The following is a 21,339-nucleotide window of genomic DNA, read 5'->3' as shown; positions in this document are numbered from 1 at the left end:
AGTATAGAATAGAATAGAATAGTATAGTATAGCATTAGTATAGTATAGAATAGTATAGTATAGAATAGTATAGTATAGAATAGTATAGTATAGTATAGAATAGTATAGAATAGTATAGTATAGAATAGTATAGTATATAATAGTATAGTATAGCATTAGTATAGTATAGAATAGTATAGTATAGTATAGAGTAGTATAGTATAGTATAGTATAGAATAGTATAGAATAGGATAGTATAGTATAGAATAGTATAGTATAGAGTAGTATAGTATAGAATAGTATAGTATAGAATAGTATAGAATAGTATAGTATAGAGTAGTATAGTATAGAATAGTATAGAATAGTATAGTATAGAATAGTATAGAATAGTATAGAATAGGATAGTATAGTATAGAATAGTATAGTATAGAGTAGTATAGTATAGAATAGTATAGTATAGAATAGTATAGTATAGAATAGAATAGTATAGTATAGAATAGTATAGAATAGTATAGTATAGTATATAATAGTATAGTATAGAGTAGTATAGTATAGTATAGAATAGTATAGCATAGAATAGTATAGTATAGTATAGAATAGTATAGAATAGGATAGTATAGTATAGAATAGTATAGTATAGAGTAGTATAGTATAGAATAGTATAGTATAGAATAGTATAGTATAGAATAGTATAGAATAGTATAGTATAGTATATAATAGTATAGAATAGTATAGAATAGGATAGAATAGGATAGTATAGTATAGAATAGTATAGTATAGAGTAGTATAGTATAGAATAGTATAGTATAGAATAGTATAGTATAGAATAGTATAGTATAGTATAGAATAGTATAGAATAGTATAGTATAGTATATAATAGTATAGTATAGAGTAGTATAGTATAGAATAGAATAGTATAGTATAGAATAGTATAGAATAGTATAGTATATAATAGTATAGTATAGAGTAGTATAGTATAGTATAGAATAGTATAGCATAGAATAGTATAGTATAGTATAGAATAGTATAGAATAGGATAGTATAGTATAGAATAGTATAGTATAGAGTAGTATAGTATAGAATAGTATAGTATAGAATAGTATAGAATAGGATAGTATAGTATAGAATAGTATAGTATAGAGTAGTATAGTATAGAATAGAATAGTATAGTATAGAATAGTATAGAATAGTATAGTATATAATAGTATAGTATAGAGTAGTATAGTATAGTATAGAATAGTATAGCATAGAATAGTATAGTATAGTATAGAATAGTATAGAATAGGATAGTATAGTATAGAATAGTATAGTATAGAGTAGTATAGTATAGAATAGTATAGTATAGAATAGTATAGTATAGAATAGTATAGAATAGTATAGTATAGTATATAATAGTATAGAATAGTATAGAATAGGATAGAATAGGATAGTATAGTATAGAATAGTATAGTATAGAGTAGTATAGTATAGAATAGTATAGTATAGAATAGTATAGTATAGAATAGTATAGTATAGTATAGAATAGTATAGAATAGTATAGAATAGTATAGTATAGTATATAATAGTATAGTATAGAGTAGTATAGTATAGTATAGAATAGTATAGCATAGAATAGTATAGTATAGAATAGTATAGAATAGGATAGTATAGTATAGAATAGTATAGTATAGAGTAGTATAGTATAGTATAGAATAGTATAGCATAGAATAGTATAGTATAGAATAGTATAGTATAGCATTAGTATAGTATAGAATAGTATAGTAAAGTATAGAATAGTATAGAATAGTATAGAATAGTATAGTATAGTATAGTACAGTATAGTATAGAATAGTATAGTATAGTATAGAATAGTATAGTATAGTATAGAATAGTATAGTATAGAATAGTATAGAATAGTATAGTATAGTATAGAATAGTATAGAATAGTATAGTATAGAATAGTATAGAATAGTATAGTATAGTATAGTATAGAATAGTATAGTATAGAATAGTATAGTATAGTATAGAATAGTATAGAATAGTATAATGTAGTATAGTATAGTATAGTATAGAATAGTATAGTATAGTATAGTACAGTACAGTACAGTATAGTATAGTACAGTACAGTATAGTATAGTATAGTACAGTATAGTATAGTATAGTATAGTACAGTATAGTATAGTATAGTATAGTATAGTATAGTATAGAATAGTATAATGTAGTATAGTATAGTATAGAATAGTATAGTACAGTACAGTATAGTACAGTACAGTACTATATAATACAGTACAGTATAGTACAGTACAGTACTATATAATACAGTACAGTACAGTATAGTATAGTATAGTATAGTATAGTACAGTACAGTATAGTATAGTATAGTATAGTACAGTACAGTATAGTATAGTACAGTATAGTATAGTACAGTATAGTATAGTATAGTATAGTATAGTATAGTACAGTATAGTATAGTATATTATAGTATAGTATAGTATAGTACAGTATAGTATAGTATAGTACAGTACAGTAAAGTATAGTATAGTACAGTACAGTATAGTATAGTATAGTACAGTATAGTATAGTATAGTACAGTATAGTATAGTATAGTATAGTACAGTACAGTATAGTATAGTATAGTACAGTATAGTATAGTATAGTATAGTATAGTATAGTAATGAAAGCTAATGTACATATTGAAGCTGGCTCTCCTGTTTGAAGTGAAGGAAAGGAGCAGTGAGAGTCTGCTGGCGGCGCTCGCCTTTCTCTCTTTGTCATCTGCTGAAGACTTGAGGAAACACTCTGGAGTCAGATTCCAGCCTCAGAAAGGGGGACCGAAGGTGGTGCTGCGACGGGGTCCACATACCAACACCATGACATCACCGCCTCCATTCAAACACACTTGGACAATGGCTGGCACACAAACTACTCTGGGGATTTCAGGCCAAGAAAAATAAGAGAAACTTTGAGCTCCACAGCTGTGAGAGAGTCGGCCGTCACGCTGAGCCTCGAGCTGAACTGATCCTAAAGCCTTCTGGAGGTGTTGGAAGAAGCAGACCTGCAGGGTAACAGACTTAAATATGCACAAGCCAAGTTTTCTGAGTGGAAAGAAACTCCATTTTTAGCATCTTACCACAATTCTGACCTAAATTAGAGCTCTGTGAATTCCTCTCATGCTCAGTGGTGGGAAATGTTCTTCATACACAGACAGAGTCACAACTTAGAAATCAGATACGAGACGGACTCCTGAACTGCACTGAATGAGAGTTAACGCTAGAAACAAGAGAGGATTCTGGGTATTGAGCTGCTGGATGATGGGCTCTAATAAGGACCAGGACCAGATCTGGTGACGATGTTCAGATATTATTATTATTATTATTTGTAAACCTGTGTAGGGCAGCACGGTGGTGCAGGGGTTAGCACTGTCGCCTCACAGCAACATGTTCTCCCCGTGTTAGCGTGGGTTCTCTCCGGGCTCTCTGGCTTCCTCCCACAGTCCAAAGACATGCAGGTTAAGTTCATTGTTGACTCTAAATGTCCCGTAAGTGTGACTGTGAGTGTGAATGGTTGTCTGTCTCTACGTGTCAGCCCTGCGATAGACCGGCGACCTGTCCAGGGTGAACCCCGCCTTCGCCCAATGTCAGCTGGGATCGGCTCCAGACCACCGCGACCCCTAACGGGATAAGCGGTTGCAGATGATGGATGGATGGTAAACCTGTGTAGAAAGATTTGTAGGTGTACAAAGACATCTAAAGCTAGTCTGACATTTTACTCTGCTTTCTGTCGTACTTCAACGTGTGTGAGGGAACTATAGTTCCAGACCTCAGAGTCTTTATATGACCTCACAGATCATTTAAGGCTACTTCATCAAAACCAAAGTTCACAAGAAAAACACATTCAATGAAAACACAGGTGCAAACACCAGCCTTAACCCTAACCCTCTCCTCATCCACCGTTTGTATCTTTACCTACAAAAAGTAATGCACCGTAATTCTTCATATATATCCCAAAACAGCAGGAAGCTGGAAGTACATGGAGCGATTAGATTAGACCAGAGGAGGTCGGGGTCGGGTATATAGAGTGATTAGATTAGACCCGAGGAGGTCGGGGTCGGGTATATAGAGTGATTAGATTAGACCCGAGGAGGTCGGGGTCGGGTATATAGAGTGATTAGATTAGACCCGAGGAGGTCGGGGTCGGGTATATAGAGTGATTAGATTAGACCAGAGGAGGTCGGGTCGGGTATATAGAGTGATTAGATTAGACCCGAGGAGGTCGGGGTCGGGTATATAGAGTGATTAGATTAGACCAGAGGAGGTCGGGTCGGGTATATAGAGGGATTAGATTAGACCCGAGGAGGTCGGGGTCGGGTATATAGAGTGATTAGATTAGACCAGAGGAGGTCGGGTCGGGTATATAGAGGGATTAGATTAGACCCGAGGAGGTCGGGGTCGGGTATATAGAGGGATTAGATTAGACCCGAGGAGGTCGGGGTCGGGTATATAGAGTGATTAGATTAGACCAGAGGAGGTCGGGTCGGGTATATAGAGGGATTAGATTAGACCCGAGGAGGTCGGGGTCGGGTATATAGAGGGATTAGATTAGACCCGAGGAGGTCGGGGTCGGGTATATAGAGCGATTAGATTAGACCCGAGGAGGTCGGGGTCGGGTATATAGAGGGATTAAATTAGACCCGAGGAGGTCGGGGTCGGGTATATAGAGCGATTAGATTAGACCAGAGGAGGTCGGGTCGGGTATATAGAGGGATTAGATTAGACCCGAGGAGGTCGGGGTCGGGTATATAGAGGGATTAGATTAGACCCGAGGAGGTCGGGGTCGGGTATATAGAGGGATTAGATTAGACCCGAGGAGGTCGGGGTCGGGTATATAGAGTGATTAGATTAGACCCGAGGAGGTCGGGTCGGGTATATAGAGGGATTAGATTAGACCCGAGGAGGTCGGGGTCGGGTATATAGAGTGATTAGATTAGACCAGAGGAGGTCGGGTCGGGTATATAGAGGGATTAGATTAGACCCGAGGAGGTCGGGGTCGGGTATATAGAGTGATTAGATTAGACCAGAGGAGGTCGGGTCGGGTATATAGAGGGATTAGATTAGACCCGAGGAGGTCGGGGTCGGGTATATAGAGGGATTAGATTAGACCCGAGGAGGTCGGGGTCGGGTATATAGAGTGATTAGATTAGACCAGAGGAGGTCGGGTCGGGTATATAGAGTGATTAGATTAGACCAGAGGAGGTCGGGGTCGGGTATATAGAGGGATTAGATTAGACCAGAGGAGGTCGGGGTCGGGTATATAGAGGGATTAGATTAGACCCGAGGAGGTCGGGGTCGGGTATATAGAGGGATTAGATTAGACCCGAGGAGGTCGGGGTCGGGTATATAGAGTGATTAGATTAGACCAGAGGAGGTCGGGGTCGGGTATATAGAGGGATTAGATTAGACCCGAGGAGGTCGGGGTCGGGTATATAGAGGGATTAGATTAGACCCGAGGAGGTCGGGGTCGGGTATATAGAGCGATTAGATTAGACCCGAGGAGGTCGGGGTCGGGTATATAGAGGGATTAAATTAGACCCGAGGAGGTCGGGGTCGGGTATATAGAGCGATTAGATTAGACCAGAGGAGGTCGGGTCGGGTATATAGAGGGATTAGATTAGACCCGAGGAGGTCGGGGTCGGGTATATAGAGGGATTAGATTAGACCCGAGGAGGTCGGGGTCGGGTATATAGAGGGATTAGATTAGACCCGAGGAGGTCGGGGTCGGGTATATAGAGTGATTAGATTAGACCCGAGGAGGTCGGGTCGGGTATATAGAGGGATTAGATTAGACCCGAGGAGGTCGGGGTCGGGTATATAGAGTGATTAGATTAGACCCGAGGAGGTCGGGGTCGGGTATATAGAGTGATTAGATTAGACCCGAGGAGGTCGGGGTCGGGTATATAGAGGGATTAGATTAGACCCGAGGAGGTCGGGGTCGGGTATATAGAGCGATTAGATTAGACCCGAGGAGGTCGGGGTCGGGTATATAGAGGGATTAGATTAGACCCGAGGAGGTCGGGGTCGGGTATATAAAGGGATTAGATTAGACCCGAGGAGGTCGGGTCGGGTATATAGAGGGATTAGATTAGACCCGAGAAGGTCGGGTCGGTCCGCTGTTTGTGTCTCGTGTGAAACCAGAAGTCAACGTTGATTTGTCACATAACTTCTAAATTACACTACTCGAGTTATTTTTTAATCCTAAAAAGGAAAAAATAATAAACATATGTTGAACATTTTGTTTTCATGTAACAAAACATATCAAACTTCTCAATAAATCAGAGTTAAATAAGGATCTTTAACTGATTCAAATATTTTATTATGCACACATGCTGACATGGCAGAACATTATGGAGGACAGAACCCACCAAAATCAAAAATAAATGAATGAATAAATAAATTACTGGGAAATGATGTAGCAAAAATAATATTAAAATAAATGTAGCCATTAATTAACTGATAAAATGTGACATCAATTGATATTTCTGTTTTAATTTGCTTCTTTATTTATTTATCTTTGTATTAATTTCCTTATTTATTTATTCTTCTGTTTAATTTCCCAAGGACCAACATCAGATCAACGTCAGATCATCATCAGATCATCATCAGATCAAAATCAGATCATCATCAGATCAACATCAGATCATCATCAGATCAACATGAGACCATCATCAGATCATCATCAGATCATCATCAGATCAACATGAGACCATCATCAGATCATCATCAGATCATCATCAGATCAACATCAGATCATCATCAGATCAACATCAGATCAACATGAGACCATCATCAGATCATCATCAGATCAACATGAGACCATCATCAGATCATCATCAGATCATCATCAGATCAACATCAGATCATCATCAGATCAACATCAGATCAACATGAGACCATCATCAGATCATCATCAGATCATCATCAGATCAACATGAGACCATCATCAGATCATCATCAGATCATCATCAGATCAACATGAGACCATCATCAGATCATCATCAAATCATCATCAGATCAATATAAGACCATCATCAGATCATCATCAGATCATCATCAGATCATCATCAGATCAACATCAGATCATCATCAGATCAACATCAGATCAACATCAGATCATCATCAGATCAACATCAGATCATCATCAGATCAACATCAGATCAACATGAGACCATCATCAGATCATCATCAGATCATCATCAGATCAACATGAGACCATCATCAGATCATCATCAGATCATCATCAGATCAACATGAGACCATCATCAGATCATCATCAAATCATCATCAGATCAACATGAGACCATCATCAGATCATCATCAGATCATCATCAGATCAACATGAGACCATCATCAGATCATCATCAGATCAACATGAGACCATCATCAGATCATCATCAAATCATCATCAGATCAATATGAGACCATCATCAGATCATCATCAGATCATCATCAGATCATCATCAGATCATCATCAGATCAACATGAGACCATCATCAGATCATCATCAAATCATCATCAGATCAACATGAGACCATCATCAGATCATCATCAGATCATCATCAGATCAACATCAGATCAACATCAGATCATCATCAGATCAACATGAGACCATCATCAGATCATCATCAGATCAACATGAGACCATCATCAGATCATCATCAAATCATCATCAGATCAACATGAGACCATCATCAGATCATCATCAGATCATCATCAGATCAACATCAGAACAACATGAGACCATCATCAGATCATCATCAGATCATCATCAGATCAACATGAGACCATCATCAGATCATCATCAGATCAACATGAGACCATCATCAGATCATCATCAAATCATCATCAGATCAATATGAGACCATCATCAGATCATCATCAGATCATCATCAGATCAACATCAGATCATCATCAAATCATCATCAGATCAACATGAGACCATCATCAGATCATCATCAGATCAACATCAGATCATCATCAGATCATCATCAGATCATCATCAAATCATCATCAGATCAACATGAGACCATCATCAGATCATCATCAGATCATCATCAGATCATCATCAGATCAACATCAGATCAACATGAGACCATCATCAGATCATCATCAGATCATCATCAGATCAACATGAGACCATCATCAGACCATCATCAGATCATCATCAGATCATCATCAGATCAACATCAGATCAACATGAGACCATCATCAGATCATCATCAGATCATCATCAGATCAACATGAGACCATCATCAGACCATCATCAGATCATCATCAGATCAACATGAGACCATCATCAGATCAACATCAGATCATCATCAGATCATCATCAGATCAACATCAGATCATCATCAGATCAACATGAGACCATCATCAGATCATCATCAGATCATCATCAGATCAACATGAGACCATCATCAGATCATCATCAGATCAACATGAGATCATCATCAGATCATCATCAGATCATCATCAGATCAACATGAGATCATCATCAGATCATCATCAGATCAACATCACTTGTTTCTCAACAGTTTTTCTTGTAAACTGCCAGCAGCAGCAGGAAGTGACATCATCTCTAAAGGAATCTAGTTGTAGTCTTTTAAATAGAGACCCCCAGTTTTAAATAGTCTATAGTATAATCTATAATCTATAATAATTTGTGATTAAAGACTCGTTGTCTTTAGATGTGAGAGGGTGTCAGACTTCAGTCTGGTTCAGTATCTATAACCTAGGTGAGGTACCAGGTGAGGTACCAGGTGAGGTACCAGGTGAGGTACCAGTTGAGGTACCAGGTGAGGTACCAGGTGAGGTACCAGTTGAGGTACCAGGTGAGGTACCAGGTGAGGTACCAGTTGAGGTACCAGGTGAGGTACCAGGTGAGGTACCAGGTGAGGTACCTGTGCTGCAGAGACGTCTCACTCTCTCCCAGGTTTTAGTTGAGAGTTCAGCTTTCAGAGCGAGGCCTGGGATGAATGTTGAGATTTGAGCGTCTGTGTGTCTCTGTGAATCTTAAAGGGAAAAGGGTCTTTTGAGGTGAAACTGAGAGGAGCTGCAGAGTAAAACAGGGGTTCTGCTAGCAGCGCTCCAGAAAGGCTGGGGGGGGGGGATGAACCCAAACTCATGAATAAAACATGAGACGGATTCTGAGTGTGGAGAGACAGCAGACCCCCACAGAGAGACGACAGGTTTACGAGACTCCAATAATGGGACGCACTGATGAACGTCCCTCCACCGGGTCAATCATAGTAATAATAAAACACACTTAGAGAAGACAGATGGAGATGTTAAAGGCTTTTATTGGCTTCTGTTTGTGGTTTTCTGTCCTTTTAAATAGACTTTATATTAGAAAATAAGTTTGTAGATTAAAGCAGTAAAGATTAAGATGAAGAATCAGGAGAGACACCAAACTACAAACACAGTTCTTCTGGTTCCGAGGTTGAATATCCACCACTCGTTAGAACTTTAGTCCAATAGAGTACTTTTATCTTTCATTTGACGGGGCAATAATTACCTCCACCAAGGAGGTTATGTTTTCGGTTTGTTTTGTTTGTCAGGAGGCAGATACACGAATGATGTTTCTCTTTAATTAACATGAAGCGATAGATAGACGGTATATAAGAAGAGGACGTAGTCGCCGTGACGTCAGCCGTTGGTTTGTGGCCGAAGAGTATGGAAGCAAAGAAACGACAAACGACTGCTGCCGCCATTTAGGACTGAAAACGCTTATTATATTTATAATATTTGTATTGATCTACACAGGTCATTTCAGTAGAGAAGTTAAATATGACAATAGAATAGAAATAATTTAGTTTTACTTTGTACGTCTCTTTGTAGGCAGACGTTTTACTGGCATCTGGTGGTCGTTTTCAGTCCAACATGGCGGAGGCGTAGCTCTGCTGCTGGGCGCTGATGTTCACTTCTTATCGATATACGTTCTTTGTTTCGACCGTCGCCATCTTGTAAGGTAGCCACGCCCTAAAGCATTCCCTGCTTTATGTTTTATCTCAGTGGTTCTCAAACTTGTTTCACAAAGTACCGGCTCAGAATATATTTGTCTCTCCAAGTCCCACCATTATGACTGATGTTAAGATACAGTAGCGTAGGCCTGCCCTAATCAGCAATGCACAGTTCACGCAGGAGGAACATTTATTCCTAATAAGAATATTACTTATTGTAGCCACGCTGTACAAAGGGGTAGCACTAGAACTGGCACTTAAACTCTTCCACACAACTCTTGTACTACGCATGGGCAGCCTCTCACTATAGGCCTGCACCATATGAGGAACATCTGCAATAAAACTGTTCAATATTGCCATGACGATATGACTTGCGATAAATAAACAAATATTGAAGTGTGCATATTAGCTATACATATAGATATACTTTATTTAAAATATAACTGGGCTAAATGTTGCTTCTAGAGCAGCAACAGTAATGTCTACAACAGCAAAGCCACCATATAAACTCCTGAATATCTCACTGGAAATAATCTAACATGTTAATATAAATCATATTCCTGACATGAAAATGCTAAGTGAAGTTTATAAAGACTGAAGAACACAGACATCAGTCAGTATCAGTCCTTCCTCCTGTCCTCTGTCCTCCTGTCCTCTGTCCTGTCCTCTGTCCTCGTGTCCTCTGTCCTCCTCCCTCTGCTGCAGGTAACATTAGGACTGATAGAGTGAAGAGGGGCTGTTTGGTTTCAGCTGATGAGTTTACTAGTAAGATATGTGACAAACTAACCTATACAGTCCGACTGTTACACAGTCCGACTGTTACACAGTCCGACTGTTACACAGTCCGACTGTTACACAGTCCGACTGTTACACAGTCCGACTGTTACACAGTCCGACTGTTACACAGTCCGACTACACAGCCTGCCACTACAGAGAGCTCGCGTACCACTGCAGAGAGCTCACGTACCACTACAGAGAGCTCACGTACCACTGCAGAGAGCTCACGTACCACTGCAGAGAGCTCACGTACCACTGCAGAGAGCTCGCTTACCACTACAGAGAGCTCACGTACCACTGCAGAGAGCTCACGTACCACTACAGAGAGCTCACGTACCACTGCAGAGAGCTCACGTACCACTACAGAGAGCTCACGTACCACTGCAGAGAGCTCGCTTACCACTACAGAGAGCTCGCGTACCACTACAGAGAGCTCGCGTACCACTGCAGAGAGCTTGCGTACCACTGCAGAGAGCTCGCGTACCACTGCAGAGAGCTCGCGTACCACTGCAGAGAGCTCGCGTACCACTACAGAGAGCTCACGTACCACTACAGAGAGCTCGCGTACCACTGCAGAGAGCTCGCGTACCACTACAGAGAGCTCGCGTACCACTGCAGAGAGCTCGCGTACCACTGCAGAGAGCTCGCGTACCACTGCAGAGAGCTCGCGTACCACTGCAGAGAGCTCGCTTACCACTACAGAGAGCTCACGTACCACTACAGAGAGTTCACGTACCACTGCAGAGAGCTAGCGTACCACTGCAGAGAGCTCGCGTACCACTGCAGAGAGCTCGCGTACCACTGCAGAGAGCTCGCGTACCACTGCAGAGAGCTCGCGTACCACTGCAGAGAGCTCGCTTACCACTACAGAGAGCTCACGTACCACTACAGAGAGTTCACGTACCACTGCAGAGAGCTCGCTTACCACTACAGAGAGCTCACGTACCACTACAGAGAGCTCGCGTACCACTGCAGAGAGCTCGCGTACCACTGCAGAGAGCTCGCGTACCACTGCAGAGAGCTCGCGTACCACTGCAGAGAGCTTGCGTACCACTGCAGAGAGCTCGCGTACCACTGCAGAGAGCTCGCGTACCACTGCAGAGAGCTCGCGTACCACTACAGAGAGCTCGCGTACCACTGCAGAGAGCTCGCTTACCACTACAGAGAGCTCACGTACCACTACAGAGAGTTCACGTACCACTGCAGAGAGCTCGCTTACCACTACAGAGAGCTCACGTACCACTACAGAGAGCTCGCGTACCACTGCAGAGAGCTAGCGTACCACTACAGAGAGCTCGCGTACCACTGCAGAGAGCTCGCGTACCACTGGTCTATCTGACTCTAAATGGGACCATCATTTACTAAATGAACATCATGCTGTATTGAAGAAGACTTGAAACATAAACTCATGTTTACAATGTTTACTGAGGTCATAAATCAAGAGAGAAGGAGGCTCATTTTCTCAGACACCCCCTGCTGGCTGCTAGACATGATGCAGCTTTAAGGTTTCACTTCTCAGAACCGGAGGTTGCCACCTGATTTGGCTCTCCGAGTGCCCGTCTAGCTTCTCAATACTTTCCTCATAATATAACCACATAATAACCAACTGCCCCATAAATCAAGTTATTGATGTAAGGGATAATGTACAGGGGGGCGACGCAGTGTACTTTGGTACTAATGTCAGGGAACATTTAGAGATGTCCTTATATTATAAATATTCATTAATAACTGATCCATACATGTTGTAATTAAGCTTCCCTGTAGACAGATTGGACAGAGTGAACTGGACTAAATCAAGTGTGACTGTTTCTCAAGGAAAGCCTCTGAAGTGAACTGAGTGTATGAGGTTAATCCATTAAATAGTAATGTAATAGAGCGGTACAGTCACAGCAGCCTCTGACCTCCCCACCCCGTCCCTCCCCAACGCTATAATTCCTGTTAATCCTGGCGGGGCACCATCTGGGAGCTCCTTGTGATTCGGGCGATGGCAGATAGAGAAGCAGCAGATGTCAGGAGGACACATGTCCGTTAAAAATCACAGGAAATGTCCCCAAATATGGAGACGAGGCCGTCGACGCTTCAGTGTTCAGTTCACAAAGAAGAGCTGGCAGAGATCCTGCACATCCACCAGTCTGGTGTCGACGGGAACAATGGTTGATGTGTCTCATGTAACGTATAGCTGATGGGTGGAGGACAATGGGAGGGGGTCATGTGACAGTCTGCAGGAGCCCCCTGAGGGAGCAGGATGGGCCCGTCAGCTGGCGGAGGACATTTACATATTAACATCTACACCTGCTGCTGACAGGTGGATGATGCTGCGTGCTATGGAGGACGGAACCTGCCAAAAATAAATAAATAAATAACTCGATTAATGTCATTAAATGTAGCAAAAATAATGTTAAAAATAAATGTAGCCATAAATATATTGATAAAATGTGACATAAATTGATATTCCGTTTATTTTGCTTCTTTATTTATTTATCTTTGTATTAATTCCCTTATTTATTTACTCTTCTGTTTAATTTTCCCTTTTATTCATTCAATTCATTTATGTATTTCTGCACAATTTTAATTTATTTATTTATTTTTATTTTGGCAGGTTCAGTCCTACATAGAGTTTGTGTCACGTGGAAGTCATCGTAAATACCAGTTTCTTCCAACGAGGAATACCATTGTGACGGTCAGATGGTGGCGGCCAAAAACCAAGATGGAGACGGTCAAAAACCAAGATGGAGACGGACAAAAACCAAGATGGAGACGGACAAAAACCAAGATGGAGACGGTCAAAAACCAAGATGGAGACGGTCAAAAACCAAGATGGTGGCGGCCAAAAACCAAGATGGAGACGGTCAAAAACCAAGATGGAGACGGTCAAAAACCAAGATGGTGGCGGCCAAAAACCAAGATGGAGACGACCAAAAACCAAGATGGAGACGACCAAAAACCAAGATGGAGACAACCAAAAACCAAGATGGAGACGACCAAAAACCAAGATGGAGACAACCAAAAACCAAGATGGAGACGACCAAAAACCAAGATGGAGACGACCAAAAACCAAGATGGAGACAACCAAAAACCAAGATGGAGACGACCAAAAACCAAGATGGAGACAACCAAAAACCAAGATGGAGACGACCAAAAACCAAGATGGAGACGGTCAAAAACCAAGATGGAGACAACCAAAAACCAAGATGGAGACGACTAAAATGCCAAATAAGTCCACAAACACAACACAAGCCACCTTTACTCAAAACTAATTAGACTAATGACTGTCAATCCCAAATCAAAGCAAACCCCAGGGTTGTGTTGAACCAGCTGCTCATGAATCCATCAACTACTAAGTGGTTTTAAACTGGTTTTGAACTGGTTTTGAACTGGTTTAAACTGGTTTTGAACTGGTCTGAGTCTGGTTGCATCTTCAGATCTGGAGGAATATCACCAGTATTAGTTCATGTGTAAATCAGGTGCTATGAAACATCTGTAGCACCATCCAAAGAAAATCAAGTACCTGTAAAAGCAGAAAGTTACTGCAGCATCACATGCTGTAACATAATCATAATCATAATAATCATAATCATAATCACAATATTATTCATAACAACCAGTGGAACATTAAACTCAGTTTAATACAAAGACCTAGAGACGAGGACAGACCCCCCTCCACATGTGTCTGAACATATAAACCACATGTTAACCACCTCTAGACTGCAGGAGACCCCTGAGCCCAGGAGCCCCTAAGCCCAGGAGCCCCCTGAGCCCAGGAGCCCCCTGAGCCCAGGAGCCCCTAAGCCCAGGAGCCCCCTGGGCAGCAGCAGGCAGGTTCTCAGCCATATTTCAGAATAAAAGCATGAGGTTGAGGTGTACTCACTGTTCCTGTTGGCTTTGAGTTTGGACAGCAGCTTCTGAGTGGACAGCAGGTCTCCACTCTTCACTGCCTGCAGCAGGTCCTGCTCCTTCCCCATCCTCCTCTTCCTCCTCTTCCTCCTGTTTGAACCAGCTTTATTTAAATCCTCCTCAGAGCTTCATGCTGAGCGCCGGAGACACGGAGACCTGCCTCAGGTGAGACCTGCCTCAGGTGAGACCTGCCTCAGGTGAGACCTGCCTCAGGTGAGACCTGCCTCAGGTGAGACCTGCCTCAGGTGAGACCTGCCTCAGGTGAGACCTGCCTCAGGTGAGACTCTCTCCACTCAGGAGAGGAAACAGCTCCAGATGCAGACTTTAGAATAAATCCTCAGTGTGATATTACTTCCTCTGGGTCGGTGGAGACGGAACAACTGCTATTAATTTCCTGCCCAGACTTTTATGTTTTGGGGAGATGTTATTTCCAGGGTCAGTCTGGGGGCGGAGGAGGCTGCCGGAGATGTGACCGGAGGAGGTGATGTGGTTCAGGACTGGAGAGAAACGACAAAACCAGATCAGCTGATCCATCAGAGAAACTGAAAAACGATCTGCTGTTCGGAGACGAACTGAAGGTGTCGGAGAGGAAAGAGACGACTGGTTCATACCACAAGCGCTCAAATAACTTCCTAACAGGACCATGCCAAAACATGCATGAAGGCTTAAAGGGAAGTTCTATGAGGTTCTGATCCAGAGTCAGTGTGTTACTACAGTAGATGGAGGTTAAAGGGAGAGTTCAGGTGTGTCTCAGTGGGGTTCTATGAGGTTCTGATCCAGTGGTAGAACAGCTTCTCTCCTGTTCTGAGAGGTTAAATCATTGTTTTTGTGAATGGAGTCTGGTGGCTGTGAAGAGAGCTCAGATAACTGCTTCAAAACACCAAAACTTTCTTTTAAGATATAAATAAATCTACTTTATTAGATCTGTGATCATCTTTTGTTGTTTAACTCTATTAATCAAATAACTCTATTAATCAAATAACTCTATTAATCAAATAACTCTATTAGTCAAATAACTCTATTAATCAAATAACTCTATTAATCAAATAACTCTATTAATCAAATAACTCTATTAGTCAAATAACTCTATTAATCAAATAACTCTATTAATCAAATAACTCTATTAATCAAATAACTCTATTAATCAAATAACTCTATTAATCAAATAACTCTATTAGTCAAATAACTCTATTAATCAAATAACTCTATTAATCATTATTTTTGATTCATTAGTTGTTTTTCCATTCAGGGCAAATTTTAACCAGATTTCCAGAAAATGAATGTGAGTGAATATTTAATATTTAATATTGAATATTTAGCATCAACTACTTCCTGTTGCAGGTCAGCGAGAGTTTGAGATCATTGTTATTATGAGAGAAGAAGATTTAATTCTGATTTACAGACACAAAAGATTTTATTCAGAGTTCAATAAGAACAAATGAAACAACGAAGAACATCTCAGAAGTCAAGTTTCATCCAGATGGAGCTCAATTTTCAACTGAATTTCCATAAAATCACGATTCAGATTCACTGATTAGTTGTATATCTGTTCTGTAATGAGCTGGCATCAAACTCTAAAGGGTCATTAAACACAATCAGTCTGATGTGACGTTAACATGACGGTTTACACACACCTGTCACAGGTGAGCTCAGGGCCGAGTGTTTAACGTCCGGTGAGCTGAGAGGTCGCTTTAATTACAGATCACCAACCCTTCAAACACAAACAGCTCATGAGGGATCCACTTGTGGGTTTCCTCTGCTCTGTAAACACTGATCCTAGACGACGTGTGCAGGTTTTACACCAAACTCCACTGAGTTAGTTCACATTTTAAACCAGAGGAGAAGAAGTGATGCGAGAGATCACCTGACGTTGAGTCCGGTCCCTGTGTGGCTGACTAGTCCTGCTCTGCTGCTTCCCTCGGGGCTCTGCGATTGAATATATGCATCCACTTCATTTCAACTGTAGAACAGCTACTTAAACTCTTCCAGCCCAGTGATCAGACACAACTCACACACGCAGGAGGAAGAAGTTGGCAGAGTTTAGTCCGAGCTTCCTCTCTGCTCCAGTTTCTTGCAGATAACTGACATTACTGTTGACAGTCGTGATCTCAGCCCGAGAACAGTGTTGCTCTATAAACACAAAGAGGGTTTGCAGCCGGATCACAGAGTCCACATAGAGACTCTGGTCTGGCCCGGCTCCCTGCTCTGTTTTCCTGGTTACAACTCGTTTCATTATATAAGCAGCAGCCACAGAGGAGCACAGGAAGTAAGCAGAGCTGTCATTCCCATTTACACCCATCATGTCCCCCTTTTTCCTCCACCTCCCTCAGGCCTTCTGTATTCTCACTGCATTCATGACAAGAGGAGCACTACTCAGTAATGTCCCTGGGACACTGCAGGGACCATAACCCACTGGGACACGGCAGAGACCCTAACCCACTGGGACACTGCAGAGACCCTAACCCACTGGGACACTGCAGAGACCCTAACCCACTGGGACACGGCAGAGACCCTAACCCACTGGGACACTGCAGAGACCCTAACCCACTGGGACACGGCAGAGACCCTAACCCACTGGGACACTGCAGAGACCCTAACCCACTGGGACACTGCAGAGACCCTAACCCAATGGGACACGGCAGAGACCCTAACCCACTGGGACACGGCAGAGACCCTAACCCACTGGGACACGGCAGAGACCCTAACCCACTGGGACACGGCAGAGACCCTAACCCACTGGGACACGGCAGAGACCCTAACCCACTGGGACACTGCAGAGACCCTAACCCACTGGGACACGGCAGAGACCCTAACCCACTGGGACACGGCAGAGACCCTAACCCACTGGGACACGGCAGAGACCCTAACCCACTGGGACACGGCAGAGACCCTAACCCACTGGGACACTGCAGAGACCCTAACCCAATGGGACACTGCAGAGACCCTAACCCACTGGGACACGGCAGAGACCCTAACCCACTGGGACACTGCAGAGACCCTAACCCAATGGGACACTGCAGAGACCCTAACCCAATGGGACACTGCAGAGACCCTAACCCACTGGGACACGGCAGAGACCCTAACCCACTGGGACACTGCAGAGACCCTAACCCAATGGGACACGGCAGAGACCCTAACCCAATGGGACACTGCAGAGACCCTAACCCACTGGGACACGGCAGAGACCCTAACCCACTGGGACACTGCAGAGACCCTAACCCAATGGGACACTGCAGAGACCCTAACCCAATGGGACACTGCAGAGACCCTAACCCAATGGGACACTGCAGAGACCCTAACCCACTGGGACACGGCAGAGACCCTAACCCACTGGGACACTGCAGAGACCCTAACCCAATGGGACACTGCAGAGACCCTAACCCAATGGGACACTGCAGAGACCCTAACCCAATGGGACACTGCAGAGACCCTAACCCAATGGGACACTGCAGAGACCCTAACCCACTGGGACACGGCAGAGACCCTAACCCACTGGGACACTGCAGAGACCCTAACCCAATGGGACACGGCAGAGACCCTAACCCAATGGGACACTGCAGAGACCCTAACCCACTGGGACACGGCAGAGACCCTAACCCACTGGGACACTGCAGAGACCCTAACCCAATGGGACACTGCAGAGACCCTAACCCAATGGGACACTGCAGAGACCCTAACCCAATGGGACACTGCAGAGACCCTAACCCACTGGGACACGGCAGAGACCCTAACCCACTGGGACACTGCAGAGACCCTAACCCAATGGGACACTGCAGAGACCCTAACCCAATGGGACACTGCAGAGACCCTAACCCACTGGGACACTGCAGAGACCCTAACCCAATGGGACACTGCAGAGACCATAACCCTAACCCACTGGGACACGGCAGAGACCCTAACCCACTGGGACACTGCAGAGACCCTAACCCAATGGGACACTGCAGAGACCCTAACCCACTTGGACACGGCAGAGACCCTAACCCACTGGGACACTGCAGAGACCCTAACCCAATGGGACACTGCAGAGACCCTAACCCACTTGGACACGGCAGAGACCCTAACCCAATGGGACACGGCAGAGACCCTAACCCAATGGGACACTGCAGAGACCCTAACCCAATGGGACACTGCAGAGACCCTAACCCAATGGGACACGGCAGAGACCCTAACCCAATGGGACACTGCAGAGACCCTAACCCAATGGGACACGGCAGAGACCCTAACCCACTTGGACACGGCAGAGACCCTAACCCAATGGGACACTGCAGAGACCCTAACCCACTTGGACACGGCAGAGACCCTAACCCAATGGGACACTGCAGAGACCCTAACCCAATGGGACACGGCAGAGACCCTAACCCACTTGGACACGGCAGAGACCCTAACCCAATGGGACACTGCAGAGACCCTAACCCAATGGGACACGGCAGAGACCCTAACCCACTTGGACACGGCAGAGACCCTAACCCACTGGGACACTGCAGAGACCCTAACCCAATGGGACACTGCAGAGACCCTAACCCAATGGGACACTGCAGAGACCCTAACCCACTTGGACACGGCAGAGACCCTAACCCACTTGGACACGGCAGAGACCCTAACCCACTGGGACACTGCAGAGACCCTAACCCAATGGGACACGGCAGAGACCCTAACCCAATGGGACACGGCAGAGACCCTAACCCACTTGGACACGGCAGAGACCCTAACCCAATGGGACACTGCAGAGACCCTAACCCAATGGGACACGGCAGAGACCCTAACCCAATGGGACACTGCAGAGACCCTAACCCAATGGGACACGGCAGAGACCCTAACCCAATGGGACACTGCAGAGACCCTAACCCAATGGGACACTGCAGAGACCCTAACCCACTTGGACACGGCAGAGACCCTAACCCACTTGGACACGGCAGAGACCCTAACCCACTGGGACACTGCAGAGACCCTAACCCAATGGGACACGGCAGAGACCCTAACCCAATGGGACACGGCAGAGACCCTAACCCACTTGGACACGGCAGAGACCCTAACCCAATGGGACACTGCAGAGACCCTAACCCAATGGGACACGGCAGAGACCCTAACCCAATGGGACACTGCAGAGACCCTAACCCAATGGGACACGGCAGAGACCCTAACCCAATGGGACACTGCAGAGACCCTAACCCAATGGGACACGGCAGAGACCCTAACCCAATGGGACACGGCAGAGACCCTAACCCACTTGGACACGGCAGAGACCCTAACCCACTGGGACACTGCAGAGACCCTAACCCAATGGGACACTGCAGAGACCCTAACCCAATGGGACACTGCAGAGACCCTAACCCAATGGGACACTGCAGAGACCCTAACCCAATGGGACACGGCAGAGACCCTAACCCACTTGGACACGGCAGAGACCCTAACCCACTTGGACACGGCAGAGACCCTAACCCAATGGGACACTGCAGAGACCCTAACCCAATGGGACACGGCAGAGACCCTAACCCAATGGGACACGGCAGAGACCCTAACCCAATGGGACACTGCAGAGACCCTAACCCAATGGGACACGGCAGAGACCCTAACCCACTTGGACACGGCAGAGACCCTAACCCACTTGGACACGGCAGAGACCCTAACCCAATGGGACACTGCAGAGACCCTAACCCACTTGGACACGGCAGAGACCCTAACCCAATGGGACACTGCAGAGACCCTAACCCACTTGGACACGGCAGAGACCCTAACCCAATGGGACACTGCAGAGACCCTAACCCACTTGGACACGGCAGAGACCCTAACCCAATGGGACACTGCAGAGACCCTAACCCACTGGGACATTGCAGGGACCCGAACCTGTCTCAGTGAAGTGGGCCACAGTGGAACTGAATAACTGAGTTTATTGCTCACTTGACAGTTGTTACTTTAAGTAAAGTTCGGTGCATGATGAAGCTGTTTGTGAGTTTACATATATTGACCCACCAGACCAGACCTTCTCTTCAAAGCTTCAATATGTGACCATCGTTTTGATATAAAGATATTATCAAGCCAGACACCTTAAAAAGTTACTAATTCTATATTCCTGTGCTCTTCAACCGTATAAAACACATATATAACATGCATTTCCAGGTTTTGTCTGAATTCACAGGAGCCAATAGAAGCAGTAAAAAGCCCTGCTAACCCTTTCACACTGGAGGGTATGTAGTGACTCGGATAGAGGGTCGGAGAGCTTTGTGATCTGAGTTCAACCTGCTGATGTGTCAGAAAGCTGAATTGAAGACTTGTATCTACAGATATAGGAAGGTGTTTTCTGTTCACATATTAAGGTCATCTTCAGGTAAACTGCTCCAGATTAGAAAGACTCGGAGTCTGGCTGTAAACAGACTGAAGGATACTGAAGTTACTAAACACACTTTAAACACATTGAGTTCATATCAGACTGCAGACTCACCTCCTCTAGTGAAGAATGGCCCGTTAGAGTTAGATAGAGATATACTGTTAGTGTTTAAACTTCTATTCTGTTTAGATTCCACAAACATCCAGTTTTATAATCCAGCAGAGTTCACTTCAAAATTAATCCGATTACAGTTTAATCCCAAAAAGAATGAATATCAATATCTGGATCTTCAGGACTTTGTCCGACAACATCGCTGCTGGATCCGATCCCGATCCTCCAGAATCTCCTCCTAGACCTAGAGCCCTCCTCCTCC

General features: G+C 43.8%; 1 protein-coding gene across 6 annotated transcripts in view; it reads right to left on the bottom strand.

The window, feature by feature from the left end:
• Positions 1 to 21,339, bottom strand: part of LOC141781385 (CASK interacting protein 2) — a 135,470-nt gene extending 114,131 nt beyond the window's left edge. For 5 of the 6 annotated variants that reach the window (XM_074657100.1, XM_074657102.1, XM_074657105.1 and 2 more), the window contains exons 1-3: positions 21,081 to 21,339; positions 14,926 to 15,138; positions 14,616 to 14,829 (exon numbers count right to left, since the gene is read on the bottom strand). In XM_074657100.1, the coding sequence (XP_074513201.1) occupies positions 14,616 to 14,709 (94 nt within the window). In that variant the 5' untranslated portion in view covers positions 14,710 to 14,829; positions 14,926 to 15,138; positions 21,081 to 21,339. The remainder of the gene's footprint in view (positions 1 to 14,615; positions 14,830 to 14,925; positions 15,139 to 21,080) is intronic. The other variant, XM_074657101.1, reaches the window with a different exon arrangement.

This window comes from Sebastes fasciatus, chromosome 13 (assembly GCF_043250625.1).
Source record: "Sebastes fasciatus isolate fSebFas1 chromosome 13, fSebFas1.pri, whole genome shotgun sequence".
Lineage (NCBI taxonomy): Eukaryota > Metazoa > Chordata > Actinopteri > Perciformes > Sebastidae > Sebastes > Sebastes fasciatus.
Note: the sequence above shows the minus strand (reverse complement) of the source record. Positions and strands in the feature narration are given on the sequence as shown.